Consider the following 23,606-nt stretch of genomic DNA (forward strand, 5'->3'; position numbering starts at 1 on the left):
TTCACGGTATAGTATGAGTCCTCTGAAGTCGGAGCATTCTCTACAGCTTTAATTTCTTTCTTTTAGTTCTTGGTTTCAAGAAATGTTTTTTAAAAAGACAGTTGTCATGCTTCTGTTAAGTAGCACCAGCTACAGTTCATGCCGTGCTCAGAGAGGTGCGGCGCGATTAAGATGTCAGAATGTTATGTATTTAATATAGCACTTTACGTTTTGGGTTTTTTTTTTGTTTTTTTTTTGGTCAAGGCAAATCAGATCCCTTCTTCTGTTTCCTCAGTAGAAAATGACAAACATTTATTAATTTGGGAAATGTATGGGCCTCAACTTGAGAATCTCTTTGAAGTATTAACCTTTTTCTTCCTTCAAACCGCTTTCAGCATTAAGGAAACTCTCTCTCTATTGATATTTTGGTCAGAGCTGGAAACAAAATTCCTTCCTTCCTTCCTTCTCGGTTAGTACCCTTTCTCATGTCTTTGCCGGGTCCCTGACACCTGCATGAGGTTCGCCGGCACCGATCCCGTGCGGATGCATCGCAGGCTGGAGAAGCCACGGCACTCTTCCTGGGGCTGTGTCACTTCAAATTCAGCCCTTGGGGTGTTCATGCCTCAGGAGCCTCGCCCCCCCCCCCATCAGACCTAAACTTCCAGATGGTTCTAGGAGGAGCCTTGCTTCCCAGGGCTTCCACCCCAACGCCCTCCTGCCGGCCGGTCAGTGGGGGTGCTGGTCTCCTGCTGATGTGCATCGAGGCACCCAGTTTGCAGAGTTCAGAAGCATCAAATAATCACATAAACTATGTTTTAAATCATTGCATTGCGTTCTGTAAAATAATTTCAGAAAATGCTATAAGCACAAAAGAATAATTACAGACTGTTTTTAAAGAAACCTGGAAGAAAGAAGGTTAGGGTCCGTGATGACGTAGAGAAGAAAACGTACTGCAGAATTGCAATCGAAAGAGCCACGTGACCGCTGTCGTTCTGTGGAGCCAGGATTCCCACGCTTTCCCTGCCCCGCTCCCGGGAGAGATGGGGCGTAGTCCCGTCATTGACAGGGCTGCCCGCAGCGCCATCCCCGTGCTGAGAATTTTTTCTCTCCTAGAGAGTTGAGTGTGGTCAGAAACGGAGATGGATCTTAGAAGTCCTCACAGCCGCGGGCTGCACAGTAAAGAAGCCCTTGTCACTCCAGGACCAAATGAGTGTCTCAGGTACTGAGCGTTCAGTGGAGTGGGACACGCTTGTTATTTATTCTCAGGCAAATGCCAAGTCTGGAAGTGAGTGGCGCAGGACTCAACTCATGAGGATAATCCCAGATAACTGGAGAGAGGGATTTTCTTGGACCATCTTAGGTCACCTAGAAGTTGTCTAGCTAATATTTGGATTATTCTTTCTTAATCACTCATTTCTGGCGTCAAAAGCATTTTTAAAAAGCCACAACCAACTCCTCTCTGATATAGCTGTAACCTTTAATAGAGACAATTCATTTAGTTCTCTTTTTGATGGGGAAGAAGCTGGTGGGAAGGAGACTGTCTTCCATGTTTCTATAAAACACTCTGATTTGTATCATTTTATTTCTGTAGCCACCATTGTACTTAACATAATGGCTACTTATTAACTGTAGTTGATAATGATTTGATTTCTTAAATAGCATGATGACATGTCATTCATTGTAACTGATTCATCACTTTTCCCAACCTGTCCCATGAGCAGCTCACATAGTATTGAATCTTTAAAGATGCTTTGAAGATAAATTTGCGGGTATTACAATGACATTTGCATCGCTGTATGCCACTTGGACTAATTTATTGACATACGCACAGCCACGCATACAACACAGACTCTAGGGAAAACCAAGGTGCTGCTCTCGCTCATCTCACAAATGCTGTGGCTGTATCAGAGTAGTTTGGTCATAAGACTGGGTCCCTCATCGTTAGAGAAAACTTTTGGCCAATGATGAGAGCTTAGTCTGTCTAGTGGCTTCAACACACTGAAAGAAAGAAATCGGTTAGATTGTGGAACGTCAGGGAACTTAAAGCAGACCGTCTTTGTATTCTGAAATTAGATACAACGATTCAATCAAGTGATATTTCCTCATCTTTACCCATAAAGTTTTCTTACTACCCGTGGATTTTCATCATCTTTTCAAATCACAAAATAGAACATTTCGAAAACTATTGTCCTGTAATACGAACATTTACTTTTTTCACGGTCTTTAAAGTACAAAAGCCTTTAAGTGCGATTTTGTCAGAAGAGCAACATTTGAACCCTTGCATTAAATACAGTTACTATAAAAGTAACATACTTTTAAACACGTTTTAATGTACGAAAGTGTGTAAAGTAAAAAACGGGAATCCTCTATTTTCTCATCTTATTTCCTAGATAATAGAATTTAGGCTTTTAAGAATTTAGGTTTTAAATTTAAAAGTTCTTGGCCAATCAGAATCCGTTTCAGCTTTTAAAATCTATAACCTTAAAACAAAATATAAACCCGTACATGCCCATTTATTATTGCTACCACTTTAGTTCGTTTTATTTCCTACATCACGGTCTAATGAATACTTGTAGAGTCTCTTGAAAACCAAGCCCAAAATAGTTCGAAGAATGAGGAAGATGGAAGGGAGCCAGTGGCGGTCCATTTTTAATTATAGTTGGGTATCGTCTTTTTGTGTTTTCTTTCGTACATCTGTCTACCATGCCGAATTCACTCATTCAAAGGGTACAGTTCAGTGGCTTTTAGTATATTCATTGGAGTTGGGTGTCTTCTTAAGCACATTTGATGCATTCTGATCTTCTTAGGTCTTTAAATTTCAGTGTTTATTTTAAACACTTTAGTATTAGGAATTTCAGATACATACCGAAGTGGACCCCAGCGTTAATGAACCCCAAGTGCCCCACGTCCATCTTTGACCCTGATCAGTCTCCTTTCGTCTTCACCCCCATTCATTCTCTGGGGTTATTCCGAAGCAAATTCCAGACGTATCATTTCTTCCATGAATATTTCGATCTGAATCTATATAAGATGGTTTTTTTAAAAAATGACCATGATAACGTTCACATTAAAAAAATCCTAATAATTATTTAACATTAAATAACCAGTGTTCAAAGGTCTAATAAACGTAAAATTTTTTTTAGTTTTATAACTTATGAAAACCGATTTTTATTAACGTGCGAGTTGGCCAAAAATTCAGTCATGTTAAATATTTGTACAATATATTTTAAAATCTGCTTCAGATAAATTTGTAAGTCTGAAGTAAAATCTCACATATTCCGAGATATATTTTACTTTCTTTCTGGACAAAAACGTTCTCTGACCTCTTTTTTTGACGTTGTGAGTCTCTTCTTGGCTCACCTCGGGAGGTGGCCTCTTCTCTCACCTTTTCATGAATATCTTCTTGGTTTGAAACTTCCTGGTCTTACTCTTCTTATTTGCAGGATTGAGGGAACCCGAACATTCTGTACTGAGGAAACAGAACGGGGGGTCGTCTGTGGCAGAAGTCCACTTGCCTTTGTGATGGTGCTCTTATGGTATAATTAATGCATTCATTTGGGGGTGACACGACAGGATGGGGAAATGAGTGACAATTTATTTTCTCTTAATGCTGCTAATGTGTTAAAAAGGAATGGCCTTGGGAACTAAACCAGTTCTAACGTTGGACGGAGCGACTTGCCTTTGAGAGCACCATTAGACGAGGAAAAGGGACTTCTGTTGGCTCAATAACCCGTTTAACTGTATCTTCCTAAGAAGATACAGTTTGAGTAATAACAGCATAGGCATAACCATAGTCATCTAGAATTTCCTACAGGTCAAATCCCGTTACAACAAGTTTCAATAGGTTATCCAGATTTCTTATTTGTCGTAAAGCTTGCTCTACAAAGTATCGATATATAATGTATCAGATTATAGAACTTTTTTTGTGCTTAACTTTCCTTTGAGAAAAAAAGCACAAGGATTTAATGTTTTGGGGGCACTTTAGCCCCTTTCAGCATTCTGGTTAACACTGTAGCCAGTTATACCACTGCCGGGATCATGCGTGCAAGTTTGCCATAGCTGGTCAGCTGTCACCCTAGGGTGCACCTTTAGCTGGCCACCTTGACCTTCACGGCACGGGCGTGTGCAGTTATCCATGCCACCCGAAAAGTATAGTAAGCACCAGGATTTGCTTGGTGCTTTGGGGGGCGACTAATAAATGGAAGGTTGGTACGTCCCTAATTCATTAGTGACTTGCCGGCCACTGGAGAGAGGAGATAGTCTGACTCCAAGGTAAACAGTGGTCAGGAGAGTCTTTTAGAGTTAAGGGAGGAGGGAGGCTTTCATGAAACCCACTCACCCCCACCTCGGATTTATCGCAGCCATCAGCAAAGGTCTGAAAGTATTCTTGTTTTATTTTTATTCTTGTAGTTCTCATTGTAACGGGATTTAACCTGTAACACCTTTTCATCAGAGAGATGCAGATTACGCAAATGAAAATATTACATATACCCCATTTGTACGTTCTGTACTTTGTACAAAGTGTACTTAACTGTAAAAGATATTGAGTACGTATAAGGGCAAGTCTTTTTGCCAATAGCTTCATGCACATGGGTATTTATTTTGTTTGCTTTTATATCGAGTAAGCTAGAACATGTACTATTTATATAAAAGCATTAAAACATCTGCGGAATGTGTCTGATGGATGAAAGTGGTTGCTTTAAATCACTAGGGTTTTGCATGGTGCTAGAGTAGCTGGTGTTGCTTAACGTGGCATTTTTTTTTTCCTGTCCACACTTTCCACCCCTGGTACAGGTATTTTTGATAAAGCTGTGGAATGGAAAGGTATGTTTTTCACGGGATGTTCAAGAATCTTTTACCTTAAAATTTTTTTAAAGAGCTTCCTTTACGGGCTTCCTTCTGTGTCTGGCTTAAGCAGACTTTAACTATAACAACATATTTTTAAAGGCAATATTTGCGTGCAACATTTTGACATAATACTTAAGTTTCTGACTCGCTTTCCCCCCATCCCTTGATTAAAGATAGTGTGAAGGTTTCTGAAGCACATGGGGTGGGGGTTGCTTTTAAAAACTGTGATCTGTGCCATGAAGGATGGAGCCAGAGTTGCAGATGGTAGTTAATGATTTAGCCATTGCTATTGCTAGAATCCTGGTTACCAGTACTTTGCAATTTCATTGAGGAAAGTGATTCAGAAGTATCCCTTCCTATGTTAATATGCGAAATAAGTTTAGGGACTTGATTAAATTTGCATCGCCTTCTTTTTGGTGGAAGAAGAATTCAAATTGAGCTAGAGACAGGCCTAACGAGCAGGGTTAGTCTGTGAAAGTGGCTGGTCGGCGGGCTCATCTATGCAGATACTGTGCCACGCTGCCTGCCTGCACAGTTCCGTCCCAGTTCTGTGCTGACCACGCTTGACACCGGCACGTGTCCATGTGTACCCTCCATGCTCGTGCCGGAAGAAAGCCTTCCTCGGGTTTGCGTTGACTTTGAACGAAACACCTAGCTGAACGGGTGAGACTCAGCTTGACCGTTTGTCTTTAGAAGACCTGTTTGGAAGAGCGCCCTCTACTGACTTTCCTCAAACAATGAAATTGCGAACTGGTATACCGGAGAGGTCGTGTCACAGCTATTTGGTCTCAACAGCACATCCCTTTTCTTGTAAAGAAATGAAGAGATTCCTCGGGTGTTGGCACTAGTGCTGGACACTGGTGGTGCATTTTAGACTGCTACTGATGGCATCAGTGGGCCGAGAAACACTCATTAAAGATCTGTGATGTTTCGTTACCCCCGGCTGTTCTGGTGGTTGCGAAGTGAGTGTCTGCTTGCCGTTCCCCATCTCACCGGAAGTGTTTGCTTTTTCTCATTCATAGAGGTCCTGTAATAAAGAGGGATCCGAACAAGCTCAGAAAGAAAATGAATTTCAAGTAAGTAACGAAGCCCATTCCGCATCTGTGCGAGGTGTAAACCTGGCTGCCGGCCTCGGCCACTGTCGTTGGGCAGTGCCTGGAGGGGCCTGGTCGGTCCGTCCAAGAGGAAGGACTCTTGGCATATCGGAGCCACCTGAGTAAGGCTGCGTGGACAACGTGTGTTCCCAGTCCCGCGGCGAGTGGAGGTAGTGGACGCTTGGTGTCTTTAGGACAAGCTGAACAGCTCTCGGGGTGCCGAGACGGCAGTTCGGGATAACGTTTGTGCGTGATGTTCTGACGTGGAGGCAAGCAGGGCTTCGCCGCCGCCTCGTGTCCGTCCCTGCGCAGTCGTTTCGGCGGCCACTCTCCTTGGGACAAGTACGAGTGTGTCCCCTGCGCATGGTACCCAGGTGGGAAGGCTCCTTCCTCCACTACGAGATGCGCGTTAGGAAACCCCACGCCCCAAAATGCATAAATTCAAAAGAGCTTGGGGTCACGCGCACTGATGTGTCGACTTGTCCCGTGTCTGAGGCTCAGAAGTGGGGCATCTGGGGCACTCACTCCCGCAGCAGAGAGAAAAAAGCTTTTGAGCATTCTCTCCCGGTACACGCACGCTTATGTATAAGGAGTGTGTGTGTGTGTGTGTGTGTGTGTGTGTACACACAGAAAGCATATGTGAAACACGTATCTATACACTTGCGGATATACCGGTTTTACTAATTACTAACTGCTAGTTAGTAAAATAATCGAGACACAGATATTAAAAGGAGGTGAGATTATTAAAAGGAATAAAAGTAGTGGTGTGTTTTCCTCGTATTTTAGTGGACTGTTTTGCACACCCCCTCCCTGGAGAGCCTGGTCTGGAGGATCTGGAACTGGTGCTCCCTGGGGCGACACTGGGTGGCATTGGGTGCAGAGTGATTGGCATTCCGGTTGTGACCATTCTGAGCCCTTCGTGCATAGACCATTGTAGCTCCTGGTGGCCGAAACTGTTGGGCCACTAGGACCTTCGTGACACTGGATCCAGTCTATCTCAGTCCTCGTTTTGTGGACTTGGCAGCTGCGTCGACGTGACCCCGCCCACCCCGAAGCGTCTCCTTCCCTAAGGTCCCACCTCCCACGCCTCCTCTCTAGGCTCCTCTCCACACTTAACTAGAGTTAAAGTGCTAGAACTCTCCACAGCCTGGCCCAGGGCCCTGTTCCCGTGCCAGCCTTTTTCCTCAGGCCATCTCATCCAAACCTTGTCCTTGCCTTTCTCCTGTAGGCCGCCCAAGCCCCCTGCTTGGAACTCATGCCTGCTGCCACCTGTCTCTCCTGGGGTGCCGACGTTCCGCTTAGGTGCTTGGAGACCTCGTGGTTACGAAAAGACCGCTAGTCACTGAATTATTCTAAGATTACATGCCATCCTTCTTAACCTACCCATTTTTCTTGCTCGTTACTTAGTGCTTTTTTCTTTTTCTTTTTTTCCAGAATCTTCCCCCCATACACCACCACCCTTTGCTCCTTATTGTGAATAAATATCAAGCTGCAGTATCACATTAGTACAAAGGTGCCTCTCGTTCACGTGTTCAGAGTAATGCCAAAGAGATTGGAATATTCTTAAGTCTGTCCACTTAAGAATGGACAGACTTAAGAATGTCTGTTCTCGTCTCCATTCCTGGTGATGGGTCAACCTGGCTCTGCGGGGTTCTGCCCATGGCGTGTGTGTTCAGTCGCGTCCACTCCCAGTGGCCTTTGTACTAAGTGGACGTGACGTGCAAAATTACTTACTGAAATAATGAAATGGGGTTTAACTCTATTCATAAAACCTGAAACTTCAGGCTTTAAGGAATATTTAAATTGGCTACACGTATGTGTTTCGTGAAGTGCCAGCGCTGAAGTCCTTTAGCTTATTCACTCTACACAGAGGAGAGTTACAAATAAATTTTTTTTCTAGGCAAGGCAACCCTTGGTTGACCTCAGAGATTGCAAGGACCTTGTCAGCTTACAATCCCTTACTATTTTATTTATTTTTTACGCCTACAGCACCTTGTCTTCCTAGGTGGTCTCCCATCCAAGTACTGACCAGGCCCGACCCTGCTTAGCTTCCGAGATCAGACGGGATCGGGCTTGTTTAGGGTAGCATGGCCGTAGATTAAAAACAGATTTTAATCCCAACAAAATCCCAATACCTAGACAGGAGAAATGCCGATCACACGCTTTGGTGACGACTGGGGATGGGTCGGCACCTTGAGGTGGGGTTGTACAGATGGCGAGGAGCCACTGACGGCAGGCTCCCGGTCCGGTGCTGAGCTTGGCCCCTCGCCCTGCGCCCCGCGCTGCCGCCGGCGCTCGCCTCGGCTTCAGTGCGTCCCGGTGTCCAAGTGGAGAGGGAGGAACGCTCTGCAGGTCTTGGGGCTCCTCTCCCAGGGGGCAACTCTGATGCTGGACTTGAGGACCATTTGGAGGCAGGAGTCACTGCCTCCACACAGGTTTGCTGTCAGGTCCGATGAGTGGGGCAGACGTTTAGCCAGCTAAACAGAGATGTCAGGAATTTGCTGTCATTCTCTAAGGGTTAATAAAACCTGCGTGATGCCAGATCCTGCTCGAAAATCCATTAACTTGATCAGTGCTGTGTCCTGGTTGTCATTGTCTAGTCTGCTCGGGCTGCTCTGACAAACTCCCCGGGGCATAAACCACAGACAGCGCTGTCTCGCAGCCCTGGAGGCTGGAGGGCAGGGTGTCCGCTCGCCACCTTCTCGTGGGTGCCGTCTCCCTGGCTCGCGGACACTGTCTTCTCGCTGTGTCCTCACGTGGCGCTGGGGGGGAGAGAGCACACACTCTCTGTTGTCTCTTCTTAGAAGGCCACTGATCCCATTAGGGCTCCACCCTCATGACCTCATCCAAACCCAGTCACCTCCAAGTCCTCACCTCCAAATGCCATCGCATCGGAGGTTAGGGTTGAACTGATGAATTCGGGGGCTTGGGAGGGGAGGCACAGTTTCGTCCATAGCGGCCATATATACAAAACTGCAAATTAGTAAATAAAGATTGGGCCTCGCCAGGTGATGGTTAGACCATGATAGTGGGGATTATACAAGACGGTGGCTAGGCTAGAATTGTGGGGGATTACCAACAAATCCGTCCCCCCCACACGATGTAGGAGCCATCCTTTCTCTTTCTGTTTTCTGTTCACTAACTTTAGTCATTGCCTGTGAATTTGACCCGCTACGTCTGTCAGTTCATGCTCCGTAATGTGACTGTCATTTAAAGAGCTCCATTCTTTTGAACAGTGTCTCCAGCTCGTATTTCCACAGCGCGTTTCTTTACAAGGGGTGAATTAGAGTCCCCTGAGAGCATGTCCAGGGCACACCTGCCGGCCCCTCTGCAGACACCTTCCACTCAGGAACGCCATTTGAAAAGCCCTCGAAGAGGTTGGGGACGCCTCTGGTTAAGAAGAACTCCCTTCCTATTCCTTCACCCTAACAGATGGGAACTTTTAAGCTGTAATTTGCTTTTTAAGGGGAAAGGACTAAGGAATGACTTTGAATTGAGAATTTGAATTGAGACCGAAAGATGGATTTTGAGAGCAAAATGATCGTAGATCCACATTAGTATTTAGGACAGAAGTCAGCACGAATGAGCATCATAGAGGTTTCGCAAGAAGACAGACATTAAATGACACAGGAGAAGATGGAGGGATGAGAGCAGAACATTGAAACCTCGAATGTTCCCCGCTAGGGCGCTCTTTAGGCCAGAAAACCTAGACACCCCGTATCTAAATCAGTAATTCTCAAACTCACGAGACCCACAGACGAGTTCAGGAGGCAGAAGGCCCTCCGGCCCATTCGCTTTCACTCAGCACTGTCCACTGAACAGCAAGTCAGCCTTCACCAGAATGGCTGGTATTGTCATGGCCTTTGATGAGGTGCCAAGGGTAAGATTCATACAAGTTATAAAACTAATAGAAGCAGTCAAGTATTGATAGATATTGTTCTATTTTTTAGAGTCAATGACCTGCATCAAACTTGAATTTTCAGTCTCATTTATATAGTGTCATGTTTGCATGGATCCTGCAAATTACAAGATCTGTTCATCTCTGTGTCTTCACATTTAAAGCGGGGACAGTAATAATAATAAAAATAATGCCTGATCGTAGAGTTGGTGTGGGATTGGACGAAGCCAGCACGCGGTCAGCAATCAGTAACACCTGCTTTGCTGGCGTCTGTTTCAGGGGGCCGAGGCCATGGTCCTGGAGAGCGTTATGTTTGCCATTCTCGCGGAGAGATCGCTTGGGCCAAAGCTGTATGGCATCTTCCCACAGGGCCGCCTGGAGGAGTTCATCCCGGTAAGATATGTTCGCGGCCGGTCGGGCGCCATGTGCCACAGACGGAACACGGGTTCTCTGTCTGATCCCTCAAGAGGCCGAGATGCTGGGGCCGAAATAGTAAATGCGGCCTGTGTTATGAAACCGTATCAGAAATAAAGAAAAAGCACATTCCTGTTGAATGTACATCGGACCCCTCTGTCTTTCCTACAGAGTATATTCATCCAAATAAAAAATACAGGAGACTTAACATCTGTTGTCTGCCAAAGCCACTTGCCCTGAAACAGCTTCACTGCACCTCGTTCCCCCTACCTTCTGGGCCTCCATGTAAAACTGGCTGCAGAACCCCTGGCCCTGACCGCTCTGTGCCACATCTCTGGTCTTCGGTGTGGTCTGTGGGGCCACCATCACTGCCCTTTGCCTTGTCTCCCATTGTCCCCCTATTTGGCATCAGCCCTGTCTCCATATGTCCGTGAAGTTCCTCTCTGATTTCAAGGCCTACCGCAAACCCTCTGTTTCTGAGTCAGGACTGTTGTCCTTTTGTTGCTGCCCTGAGGCATTTTTAATGTCGCTATAACATTTTCCAGCCTGCCATGTGTGTGCCGACCCCCTCCCCCACAGCCGGCCTGGGGCCTCGGCAGCTCCCTTTACAGTGAATGTGGGTCGTAGCTTGTATGGGTGGCGATGCCGAGCCTTGCTGGCCGCGTTCCCACTCACAGCCAGGTCTGCAGTTACGGTGCAGGGTCCCCCTCTTAACCTGTATGAGCTCCTTAAGAACTAGGGTCACGAATAGCCCTGTACAGTTGTGCAGGTGGCACTGAGCGCAAGGACACCTGGTTCAAGGGGATGCTCTGCTCACCTGCATCCAGCTGGGGTTCCTTGGTCTAATCCCACAGCCAGGGCAGGAGCCTTCTTGTGATCTGCCTCCCCAGCAGCGCCATGTGTGCCAGCCGCCCTCGAGGGTACGCTTAAGCAAGTGGGTGTTACCCTCACTGTACCAGAATTTACGTTTAGTGTCTTCCCTGGCACCTGGCTGTGTTTTTATTTATAATTTTCCCAGTAAAGACAGTAACATCCATCTGGCATGAGAATCAAATGAGAGAATAAAATATTCAAAAGAATTTTCCAAATATAAAAGACTTCATATGTTTACAAGTGGCAACATGCGTGCGATGCATCTTAACAACATAATATTGATTGGTAAAACTAAATTGCAGAAGACTACATGTAGTATCATACCATTTTAATAAAGCCTGATAGGAGCAAAGCAATAGTTATTTCATCCAGACATGGGTGTAAAACCGTTTTTAGAAAAGATAAGAGACCAGTGAACACAACTCGAACAGCCCCCACTATCAACCTATGAGCTGAGACCAGGACTCATAGGTTGTGGCGTCTGTGGAATTGATGTGCTCCTAGTTCTGAAGTTCTGTGCTCTTGTGTGTATTATTTATAGTGATGTTTTAAAGAAAATTCTCTTAAAACACTGGGTCGAACCATAAGAAACTGCCAATAGTCAACTGTTATTGACCCGCAGAAAGAGCCATTTCACTTGGCTAAGGCTGACGCCGTGTGCTATTTCCAGGCTGACTCTGGACCCCCGGCAGCGTGGGGTGAGGTGAGCCCCACCTTTCAGAAGGCAATGTGGGAGATAGTCTCATTTCCCTTCTTGGCAAATGAACCTGGAATCCTGAGATCTGTTCGTCTTTGAGCACGTCAGCTGAAAAGTTTTCACGTTGCCGAACAAATTACTGGCATTTTTTAACGGAGCTCTGTGAAAGCTGAGCAGGCTGCCTTAAGAGATCTCGATGTCCTGTCGCTCGAAGCTGAGTGCCCTGTCCTTACCGTGGCGTGGTCATTTGTGGAGGGTGCCAGAGTGCAGGAGCGGACTCGGCCCCGTGCTGTCAGGGAGCCCTGACCACGAGGCGCCTGCCACTTGTCGCGGCCTCCCCGGCTCAGTGCTGGCCCCGAGCCCTCACCTGCGCTGTCGTCTCTACTTTTCATGTCGTGGTTCGCATTTTACAGACACTAGCGAAGGAGCGAGACGCTGGGCACTTAAGAAGCTGCCGCAGACCTGGAGTTTTAGCCTGAGCAAAGGTGCATACTTCTGGTGTTCGGTTGAGGGAACAAGGCAGACTCCTAGGTCCTGTGTGCGAAGGACTTTGCTTGAATCCACTCCGTCTCCAGTTGTATTTTGTCACAATTAAAAGGTTCAAAACGAAATCGACCTTTGGAGGTGGCGTCCTCCTCACTGCTAAGTGCCAGAGCAGTTGCTGGGTCGCCACGTTCAGGCACAGCGCTCATTTTTAAGGGAATTTCGTGCAGTAGCCGAGACTTAGATGCCCCACAAAACCTGGCTTCTAGTTCTTAAGATGGCGTGAGCTATACTTCCTGGGTTGTCTGGGTAAATGCCATTTTCTAACGTCCTTCTTTTATTTCAGAGCCGGCGATTAGACACTGAAGAATTAAGTTTGCCAGATATTTCTGCAGAAATAGCTGAGAAAATGGCCACATTTCATGGTATGAAAATGCCATTCAATAAGGAACCAAAATGGCTTTTTGGAACAATGGAAAAGTAAGTGGTCAAATCACTTGGCTCTAACTTAGTTTTACATTGGCAGCTCCCAGAGGTGCCAGAGGTGAGCGTGCTTTGCCACGTGGTTGGAGGTGTCCCTTTGGTCTGCCGGTGTGCAGGCCGTCAGTTGGTGGCGTTCGCCTCATGCATGAATAAATCTTTCTTCCACGTGAAAATCCATTCCTGAATCAAGACAGAAGACTTGTTTGCAGAAATGCTACTGAACAGGTGGATGGGCAGAAAATCTGCTTCCCAGAGTGCCCCGGACCCTGTGCCCTCTCCCCTCCCCCGCCACGGAGATGGGGGTTCCCCTGGTGTCACATGACTGTGTTTAACTAGAGCCCCAAGGACAAGTCGCCGTGAATTGAGCAATGCTGTTTTGTTCTCCTTTTTTTGCAAGATACCTAAATCAAGTGCTGAGAATTAAATTTACCGGGGAGGCCAGAGCGAAGCAGCTCCACAGATTCCTCAGTTACAATCTGCCTTTGGAACTAGAGAGCCTGAGGTGGGTATTTGCTTCTGTTCCTGACTCGGTGAGTGCCTCTGTCTAGCAGTTTTTAGTCACCGAAACAGTTATCGATCATTTGTTAAGCGTTGCCTCAGGTCTGTCTGGCGTTTGCATGGGTTTCGCAGGATGAGTTCAAACAGATGAATATTGTAATCCGGAATTATAGTTTTATATGAGTGCTATCCCTCCTCTGGTCATCCACAAAGTTTTCATGGCGGAGGTGAGATTCTAGAAGAATGGTCAGTGACTAGAGCCGTAGGTTTTTTCCTGAAACAAAACCAAAACTACAAACCATGGGGCCAGGCCGGGGCGTGTCAATAGCGAGGGGGACGTGTCCACCCAAACTTAAGGGGACATGGAGCAGAAGGCTTGACACCGGTCTCTGAGGCAACGCTGCCGTGGTGTCCTCGGGGTGCACTCATCCCCTGAGTGGGAGGATTTACACCTTTCATTACTCAAAAGCCGCATGTCCCTTGGTCTGGCTCTCATGATTGGTGCTGAGGGAACGGTGACCGAGACGTCCTTCAAGGAGCTTCTGTTTTATCAAGAGAAACGAGAAAACAAGTAATCAGGCGAAATGATGTGAAGTTGAGACAGGTGCTGTGAAGGAAACATGGCAGCCAAAGGAGACTGACAGAGAGGAATCTGCTCTGGTCAGTGGTCAGTCGTGCTCTCTGAGGAGGGACGAGTGAGGGCTTTCAGGACAGGAAGGCGTGGGCGGAGGTCCTGCCAGCTATGCTCGGGGGCCCGCGTGTATTTCCGGTTTGAACTGCTGTAGGTCTGTCACCGCGTGACAGAGTTTCCAGAATTCACGTGACGGACATTACCCAGGGGCTGTGTGTCTGTCGCTTTGGAGCTCACATTCAGGGCTGGGCTTGCCAAGGGAGCGGGACTGTTTGCATTTAACTTCTTAAAAGTTCAGTACATAATAGCAAACTCTTCCTTTCCCAGATCATTGCTTGAATCCACTCCATCTCCAGTTGTATTTTGTCACAATGACTGTCAAGAAGGTAAGGTTGCGTCTGTTAGGCGCGCATGTGCGTGCTTAAAAGATTGTCTCCCGTGTGGTGTGCGCGGTAGTACCTGCCAGGTGTCCAGGAAGAGAGGATTAGAGGCATCAAATTACGGCACAGCCAGACAATGAAGTGTTGTGTAACTCTTCAACAGGTCGAGTTTTATGCAGAGCAACAGAAAAAGTCTCCAGGATATTAAAAGAAGGAAGCAAGTTTTAAGTACAACGTAGGATATCGTCCCATTTCTGTAAAAAACACATTCATAGAAAAAATCAGAATGTTCACTAGACCGAGGGCTGGGATAAAGGCCTTCAACTTCCTAAGTCACGCGTGGGCTCAGTGTTTAACTTCTTTCCGTAAATGCTTTTGGCTTTATGAATCTGGAAAAGCGGCGAAAGGACGGGCCCACCTCCTCGTCGGCGCCGGGCTCCTGCCTTCTGCCTCGGGCAGCGCCTTGCAGCGCACCGAAGGCGCCTTCTCTCTGCGCATCGGGTCACGTGCTGTGAATGACTTCTGGGTTCTCCGCGCTAATAAAATCCCGATGCCATATACCCCTTACTGTAACCGAACTTTGCCCAACGTGATTTCAGGCTCGAGGGTTTAATCAGAGGTCCCCTTCCTGCCACAGCAGTGCCTGGCTGTGGCGTGGTTTTTCCCACTATCCTTGTCCTCTGTGTCAGCTGGCTGAGGTCCACCCTCAGACCCTTTGCCAGGCTCTATAGCTTAATTCTGAGAACAGACCTTGTTGAAGACCAGTCATCAGTAAGACCTTAGTTTGAGCCAAAGTACTATTTACGTATTACCTGATCGTTGCCAGCCAAGTCCAGTCCAGCAGGATGTAGACACATCAGCCAGTTTTGTGTGTTGTTACCTCACCAAACAGAAGGTGCGAGGGCGGTCAGCTGGCCAGCGATGGCAGATGTGTGGCGAGGACAGAGGAAATGGGAGTCGTGCATTTGCTTTGTCCTACTCCTGTGGGCATCTGCCTCTGCCACTTCTGGGGACAGAAGGTGTATGCCGGAACACCTGGGAACTGTGCCTCCCGCAGAAACCCTGGAGAGGGTCTGGCCAGCAGAGGGGCACAGGCTGGCTCGTGGGTGCCTCCTGCCAGCCCCGTAGGGACAGAGAACATTATGTAGAGTGTGGGTCTCAGAACATAGGCCTGACGAGCCAGTGTGGCGGCCAGTCCACTTCTGGTCCAGAATTCAGCCCTAAAGGAAATAGGGTCGTGGGAATGCTGCCTCTGGCCTCTTCCTTGGGAAGAAAGCCAGGCGAGGCAAAGCGGTGGGGCCAGGTGTGGTGCCCGGAGCCCTGTGGTAGCCACGCTCGCCCCGGCACGCTCTTTGGGAGGACAGCAGGGTCCCCAGCCAACTCTTCAGAGGGCTGCCAGGGCTTGGGGTAGTCAGAGCTCCAGCGTTTTCTGCATGCCCCATGTGAAAAATTGGGGGAGCACTCCCCCGGAAAACCGAGCCAAGCCCATCCCCATTCCCCAGGGAGCCCAGGGCCAGTTACTCGGGCTGCTGAGAGCAGAGGGGCTTCCACGAGGGCTGCTGGGGCTTCCGCCGAGGGCTAGGCCTCCATCCTGAGACGGGCGGCCGCACCCACTCGCCACACGGTCAAGGTTCCCGGACAGAGTCAGAACGGCTCTCGCTCCACAGTTTGGGGCCTGTGCCTTTGAGGATAAAATGTGCCTGGAGTAAAAGTCATGTCGTCCACACCTTTTAGGTAACGTCTTATTGCTGGAAGGGAGAGAGAATTCAGAAAAACAGAAACTGATGCTCATCGACTTCGAGTACAGCAGTTATAATTACAGGTAATGTCTCCGAGTAGGCCGTCTGTACTTCAGCGCTGTTTTGTATTGTAACGCGTGTGCGAACAGTTATAGAAGAAAACACTAACAGTGCCGTTCTGAGTTGGAAGTTTCTTTTCCCAGAAGCCATCGCTTTTTGTGCCAGTGCCCGCGATGGCCGTGCGCACCAGCACAGCCTCTTAGCCAGCTGTGTTAGTGGAGGCAGTGAAGCCACTGATCAGAATCCAGAATTTGGTATTATCTTTTGGTTCAGATAATTTCCTTTCATCAAAGTACTGTTTGCAACCTCAAGATAATCATGCTAAGCGAAATAAGCCAGACAAAAAGTGGAAAATCACATGATATCACTTATATGTGGGATATAAACCTAAAAGCAGCAAACGAACAGGACAGAGACTCATGGACGTGGACAATAGACTAGTGGTTACCAGAAGGGAGGAGGAAGGTGGACAGGTGAAGGAGGTCAAATATGTAGTGGCAGAAAGAAATCTATGTGAGGTAAACACAGTGTAAATATATATATGTGCCTTACTGTTAAAGTGTACGGCTGAAACTAATTAGATTTTGTTAACCAATATCACCATTAAAAAATTAATTTAAAAAATACTGATTGCAGGAGAATGCTCTGGAACAATTGCTCTTGAGTAGCGGGTCAGGTGACGCTTTGTAACTTTGTTGGCCGTGATTATAGTAATGGCCCCATTGACTGTTGACTGTGTCCCCATCATCGAACACTCATCATCGTTCTCCGGGGTCCTCGGGAAGTCCAGCTTGTTGCCGGGAGGGATGCTCACGACTCGGAGGAGGAGGCAAACAGAGCCGTGTGCCGGATAGTTTGCCTCATTCTCTGCATCTTTCATCTCTTTTTCAGGGGATTCGACATTGGGAATCATTTCTGTGAATGGATGTATGATTATAACTATGAAAAGTACCCGTTTTTCAGAGCAAACATCCTGAAGTACCCCACCAAGAAACAGCAGGTAGGAGGCGGGTGTTTGTATCCTCGCTACCTTGGTCAGTTTTCTGTAGTTGGTATTGATTATATCTTTATTTTTATTTTATTTTATTGTTGACATCTTTAAAGACGCCCCTTTTAAATTGTGTAATGGTTAGGCAAACCCTTTTGCTTTATTTTATTTCATTTCTTTGAATTTTTATAAGTTTATTTGAGCCTGACGACATATGCCAAGGAGCAAGGTCTCAAACACACCGCAGAATAACAGTTTCATAGCTGCTTTTTATGCATTTGAAATTAAGGAGGAATCAACCCTTTCGCTTCAAATATTTTTTTCGGTTGACTATAGATGCAAACTTGACATTTAGGTATAGCTTTTTAAAATCTCTGTGCCCAAGACACCTGTGTGCGGCCAGAGAGGAGCTCGGCCTCCCCACAGTCCTTCCTGGTTTTCTCTAGAAAGCTCAGTCTCCCTTCCTTCGGGCACCTTCTAAGGATCCATGACTTCCCTCTGTCTCCCGCGAGCAGAGAGAAGTGATCTGGGTACCACGGCTTAGCAGCTGTTGGTGCCGTTGGCAGTTCTCTTTTGTCTGAGTTATGGGAGTCCAGTGATTGTGTGGGCGTCACCTCCCGGGAACCCCTCTGGTCCACACCTCAGCCCGCCATCAAAGCCCCCCGGGCTGAGGATGAGCAGGGCGGGGGGAGAGTGCACCAGGCCGGCCTTTCCACCCTCAGCGACACCTGCCTCTGCCCCGCCAGCGCGTCCTGCTGGAGCGTCGCCTGGTCAGAAGCCTCCCCAGCGGTCGGCGAGGACAGGGACGCAGTCAGTTGCCGCTGCGGCTCGCTCCGCACACGTTTCCTGAGCTCCCTCCATGTCACAGGGCTGTCAGCGGGCGGCCGCACTGCAGGGGCGGTGCTCAGGTGCAGACTTGCCGGGGGCCAGAGCTGCTCTGCTCTCTTCCGGCCTTATTTTAAGGCCGACTGTGAGAAACTTGAGTTTGTTCGGCATGTTCGGGAAGGTTCTGGGCCTCAGCATGCTGCATGGCAGGGGAGGGGAAAGCTGGCCACTGAGCCGGGGACAGCAGCCTTCAGGTGTCAACTCTTGCCAGGCCAAAGGGAAGTTAGACTTCTGTGAAAACTGGGCAGCTTTCGAGGTGAGGACACTCAGGCCAGTGAGGGGAGATTTCAGTGGGAAGGGACGTCTCACCACAGGGCGGGGCAGAGCCGCGGATCGGCCGTGCTGCACAGCGTGGAAGTGTGAGGACAGTTCTGTCCCTGTTTACTGGGAGGCTTTAAAAATCCACAGAGGTGTGATTTTTATCCCGCTACCTCAGTAGATACAGAAAGGTTATCTCATGCATTTCTCCCTTTAGTCCACTAACGAGAGGTTGTTAAATGTTAAACCATCCTGAAATTTCTGCAGTAAACTATTTGAATGAGTTGTGTTATTTTGAAATGCTCCAGTGGGTCCAGTTATCTTATTTTAGGAGTTGTGCATCCATGCACATATGTGAAATAGGCCTTTAATGTTCATTACGAAAATTATATCTACTTTTGGAGTGAAAGTTATACCAGTCTTATAAAACGAGTTGACTCTCCCTTTTTATTTTCTGGAACAAATTTATATACGATGAAGGATATCTGTTCTTTGAAAGTTTGATAAACCTTGCCCATAACACAGTCTGGACCTAGAACTTTTTTGGAGGGAGGGTCGTTAATTACTGTTTCGTCAGGGTGTCGATCAATTCAATTCAGGTTTTCTGTCTTCATTTTTCAGTTCCCGCATTTAATACCCCCCAGAAATTAACGCCCCCTAGCGTTAAAATCCATGCTTGGTGGTTCAAGCATGGATTTCAAACACTCATCTGCTGCATTCGAATCTCAGAGCTGTGGCTGCCAGCTGTAACCTGCTGGATGTTTCTGTGCTTCAGTTTCCTTGTCTGCAAAAGTTATTGTGTTGTGAGAAGTGAGTTAACACGCAGAAACATAAATCTCAATTCACATGTAGACTCAGTGTGGAACCTGGGATGACCTTAGGTAAACGTAAACCGTCTCTTCTAATTAGTCGTTGCCACTTTATGAACACAGTGTGTAAATAGTCACAGCATCTTAGAGCCGCCCCCTCGCCCCCACGTTGTCCGGTCTAGCGCCCACTCTGACGGAGCATTGGGACACCCTCGGGCCTCGTCGGCTGTCCCGGCGCCGGCCGTCCTGGGGAAGGAAGTTAGATGCAGGATTACCCTGCTTGACGCCCAGACTTTGGAAAGCACGGGTGTGGATTAGGAAATAATGATTCTACTGAAATACTTTCTCCAGAAGTAGCGGTGGTTTCCTGTACCATCTGTTAACAGTACAGCATCGGGCCCAGCGGTCACTGCTGGATAAAGCGAACTTCCGCCTTCCCCATCCCGGGCACAGCAGCGTGGTGGGCACCGCCAGGCTTTCTCCAGGGTCCTCTGATGTGACCTAGATGTGTATGCTTTGAGACAGCGATTGACATCATTTATTTTTAACCATCACTGATCCTAACACGATTACTTTTTTTTTCTAAGCTTCATTTTATTTCTAGTTACTTGGCTGCATTCCCAAATGAATATGAAAACCTCAGTAATGAAGAGAAGTCCGTTATTGAAGAAGAAATGTTGGTCGAAGTCAATAGGTAATTCTTTTCCTTTGCCATTTTGTAAAGATGGCTTAGCGCCTCTGTATAGAACATATTTGGGATACCTTCCTGCCGCTGAGTGTTTTAGGCGCTCCTTTATTACCGTATCTCACTAGGACTTGTCCTTCATCACAGACAGAACATTAGGCACTTCCCCGTGTGGTTCATGTGTTCTGGTCTCTCAGGTGTGTGCAGGTGAGGGGGACAGTCCTCACAGGAGGGTGGCACGCCTGGGTGGAGGCCGCACTCGGATCATGCGTGAGATCCTACTGTGCGAGGCTGTCGCCACCCAGGCCTGTGCACGCTGGTCTCCGATGCTCATGGCGTGATGGGCGCCATCTAATATGTTTTTCCTAGAAAGCAATCCAAAATTGTGTGTATTGTTTGAGTCAGTTCTCAAAGCAGGGCTGGAAGCTTCCAGACCCCACAAAGGCCGACACCACAGTTTATGCACACGCACTCATCTCTAGTCGAGCAGCCGAGTTACTCCGGTCCTTCGCGGTCTCCTGGGAGGGTTTTTGGTAAAAATGACCCGAATCACTTGAGCCCACTTTGTTCTGTCCATCCACCTACAGATCCCCCGTGTGGTCTTCAGAAGTGTCCACACCCCTCCCCCTGAGCATGCTGCCACCCTGACTGCCCCTCCGCTCCGCCTGCACATAGATTGTCCCTTTCAGGTCCTTGAACAGATAGAAGTAGAGGGGCATGGAGGAGACTCAGACAGAAAAGGTTGCACCAAGGGACTGTCGTGGGTCCAGGACTGCAAGAAGAACAGTGGGTTTGATGAGGATACCATGGCATTTGTCCCAGAATTAGAATTCATATGAAGCCCAAAGGTATTCATTTGAGGAGAACTTGGATTCACAGTGACAGGCGTGATACAGCCAGAGGTGGTGACCTGGGTCACTCTCCTGTGCTCATGTGAGAGGAGGGGCTGGGGGAGGGCGAGTGTCACCTGCCCACTGGGACAGGCAGCTGCTGATCAGCTGCCGCGCCCCTCCCCCTCTGGCTGTGTGGCAGGGCTGCCAGTGCTGTGCCCACACGGAGGGCTGGTTCTCGGCGTGGCCTCTGCGTTGCCAGCATGGCGTCAAGGCTTCCACGGGAGTCCCGTGAACGTGCTGTGTGTGCCGGGCGCCTGCAAGGCCACCGGCCACTGGCCAGGCGGGGAGAGGGCGGCTGTGGTGCTCCCGCTGTTCTGTTGCCATGGCACATCGTCCCATTGCGTTTGCCATGGCGGGCAGAGTGTGCATCCACCGGGTGAGAACGAGTTGGGATGTCCATCTAGCAGAGGTGACGTCACCGGGCCTCGGGCTGGCGCCACACATCTCATATGCGTCTCCTGCTTCTGTAATTACAGGTTTGCCCTCGCGTCCCATCTCTTCTGGGGACTTTGGTCCATCGTACAGGCCAAGATTTCATCCATCGAATTTGGGTACATGGTACGTTTGGGGGGTAGTTTTTCTCTTCTACTTCCAGGGGAAAATGCCACAGTGTACGTGAATGCTTGGCGGTAAATGACCGTTCCTGACAGAGGGTCACCCTCTCCCCGCAAGTACCTGAGCCAGGCAACCTGGCACCAGGACAGTGGACTCAGCCCTGGAAGCCGCGGGAGGAAGGCCACAGAGTTTAAGCCAGCTGCAGTGGCGGAGCTCTCTGCCTTCGGGGCGCTCACCCCCAGGGCCAGCAGGGCCCACCCCTGCCCCAGGGGAGCGCCGTGTGGTCCGTCCGCGGTTCTGGTTCTGTGGCCGCTGCAGGAATCCGGGCATCCGAGCCCTCGAGGCCCCACACCTGACCTCAGTGCCCTGGATTGTTTGGTTCACCTGTGACCACCCCTTTCTCTGGCCTTCGCTGCCCGACTTTGAGTCGGAATCAGACATCCCACCTGTCTCAGGCAGGTTTGCGCCGAGCCGGGCCGTCTTCTCGTGCTGAGCATGAGGAATGAGGACCGTCCTGGCGCAGAGGCGCTGTCGTTGCCCTTTCTTCAAGGCCTCTGCGGCCTCGCGAGCGTGGGCGGGGCGTCCTGGGCGGAAGGCGCACGGAGTCTGTAGCGCGCACCTGGCTTTGGGTGGTGGAGGGTAGGAAGTGACTGGTTCGCTCCTCCTCCTCAGTCCTGTGTTAGGACGATCTCTGCTTCCAGGCAGAAGGTTCGGTAATGCACAGGTGCAATTAGGCAAAAGAAGGAGAAGTTTGGATTTTTAAAGCAAATTTGTCACGGTCAAACGCTCTGTGACAAAACAGACTTTGTTCTGTGCTTGCCAGCGCCCTGGGACCTTTTGCTTTTAAAGAGGAGCTTTTGTTAGGTCTGCCAGTGAGTGTCCGCAGCACTCAGGGTAAAGACGGGGACCCACGGCAGCGCCACGTAGTTAGACAGAAGTCCCATCTGGATTGGCAGGGCCAGGCTGTCCAGGGTGACCAAGCTGGGCACCTTCAAGGTGAAGGTGTGGTGAGCTGACACGCGCGATGCGCGTTTCTAGAGTAGCCGGGCTGCCGGAAGATGCCGCTGTCCGTGCTGCGCTGCGCTGGTGGTGGCCTGGCCGAGACCCCTCGGTGAGGCCACTCTTTCTTTTGTCTCCTAGGACTATGCCCAAGCAAGGTTTGATGCCTATTTCGACCAGAAGAGGAAGCTGGGGGTGTGACTGTGGGAGGACCGCGTGCACCTCACCCCTGCACGGCGTGGGGGCGGCCGAGCCAGCGGCCCCTCTGTGCTTCCACTCCTGTTCCTGCGGCAAGAGGCTGGCCGCCTCGCCGCCGCACCGGCGTGTGTGATACAAAAGACTGTATTAAAACTGCGTAACATTTCCTGCATATCTCGTTTACGACTTCGCTAGGACCCAGATGAGATCGGGAAGCAGAAATAGAGTATACTAGTGCAATATCTCAGATTCCTTTTAATCTACAGGGCATTTCGTATTTGGGGCCTGAGGCTTTCGGTCAGATACGGTGAACGGCAAGAGTCAGCAGTGTTACCGCAGGTACATTTTTGGTTGATGTTGATTTTTACAGGATTTCAATCACTCTGCTGGTGAGCACTGTGACCAGGCTCTCTGTAGGTGACAATGTGTGTAGACTGCTCACTCCCAAGGGCGGTGAGCGACGGGACAGACTGTGACATGGCTCCTCCGGAAGCTGCTCCTTCGCCGTTCAGTCCACGTGGCTGGTGCTGAGACAGCAGGCTGCGTAGGGCGGGTGCGGGCAGCGCCCGGGGACCTGCCGGACGTATGGTTACGCGGACGAACCTGCCGCTGACTGGACTCAGCCCCTGCCGCGCCCTCCTCCTGGCTGAGCGTGCTTTATCCACCCCGGCTTCAGGCAGGCAGTGAGCCATGGCCACAGAGGGCTGCCTGCTGGACAGGTGTGGGGACATGCAGACACACACCACCCATCCGCCCTCCCCGGGGGGAGCAGGCCGCTCTGCTCCCCACTCTGCCTTTTTCCTCCACTACTGCTCACCCTGAACTGGGGGTCCTGTGACAGGGCTGGCTGCTCCTGGCGTGCCAGCTGGGGAGAGGGAAACCCTGGCCTGGGCGCTCAGCCAGCTCACCCCGCCCTCACTGTTCCCTGGTGCCCCCCATGTGCTCCATCCGGTGGGAAACAGCAGTCTGTATGTGGGGGCGTGGCTAGAGTATAGCTGTGAAATCCGTATATATTAAATGTCCTTTGGGATAAATTCTTTTTTGACTCTGAACTCTTATTTGAATTGTTTTTGTACATATATTTCTGCTACCACAGATTGTACTATACAAACAATAAAAAAATAACCCATCTTCAGCTGTCACTCTTGGATGTGTCTTGAGTCTCAGGGAGGGCACTTTGTCACCTTCTCGTGCCTACAGCAGGCCACAGCGCGTACACCAGCTCCAGCTCTGCTCCCGGTGGAGGGAGCAGAGCGGTG

At 49.1% G+C, this 23,606-nt stretch overlaps 1 protein-coding gene and 1 pseudogene across 1 annotated transcript; one reads left to right on the plus strand and one right to left on the minus strand.

The window, feature by feature from the left end:
* Window positions 1-23,482, plus strand: CHKA (choline kinase alpha; the record flags this gene model as incomplete). The annotated part of the gene is made up of 12 exons (XM_025046263.1): window positions 1-6; window positions 4,774-4,803; window positions 5,850-5,903; window positions 10,099-10,212; window positions 12,633-12,766; window positions 13,167-13,271; window positions 14,226-14,284; window positions 16,013-16,100; window positions 16,969-17,077; window positions 19,605-19,711; window positions 21,072-21,153; window positions 22,291-23,482. Coding segments are annotated over 12 exons (948 nt in total), but the record flags the coding sequence as incomplete, so codon positions are not given.
* LOC112479315 lies at window positions 7,902-8,020 on the minus strand (annotated as a pseudogene).
* Window positions 23,483-23,606: the final 124 nt, after the last annotated feature.

The sequence above is a fragment of the Pteropus alecto genome, unplaced genomic scaffold (genome assembly GCF_000325575.1).
Source record: "Pteropus alecto unplaced genomic scaffold, ASM32557v1 scaffold43, whole genome shotgun sequence".
Classification (NCBI taxonomy): Eukaryota; Metazoa; Chordata; class Mammalia; order Chiroptera; family Pteropodidae; genus Pteropus; species Pteropus alecto.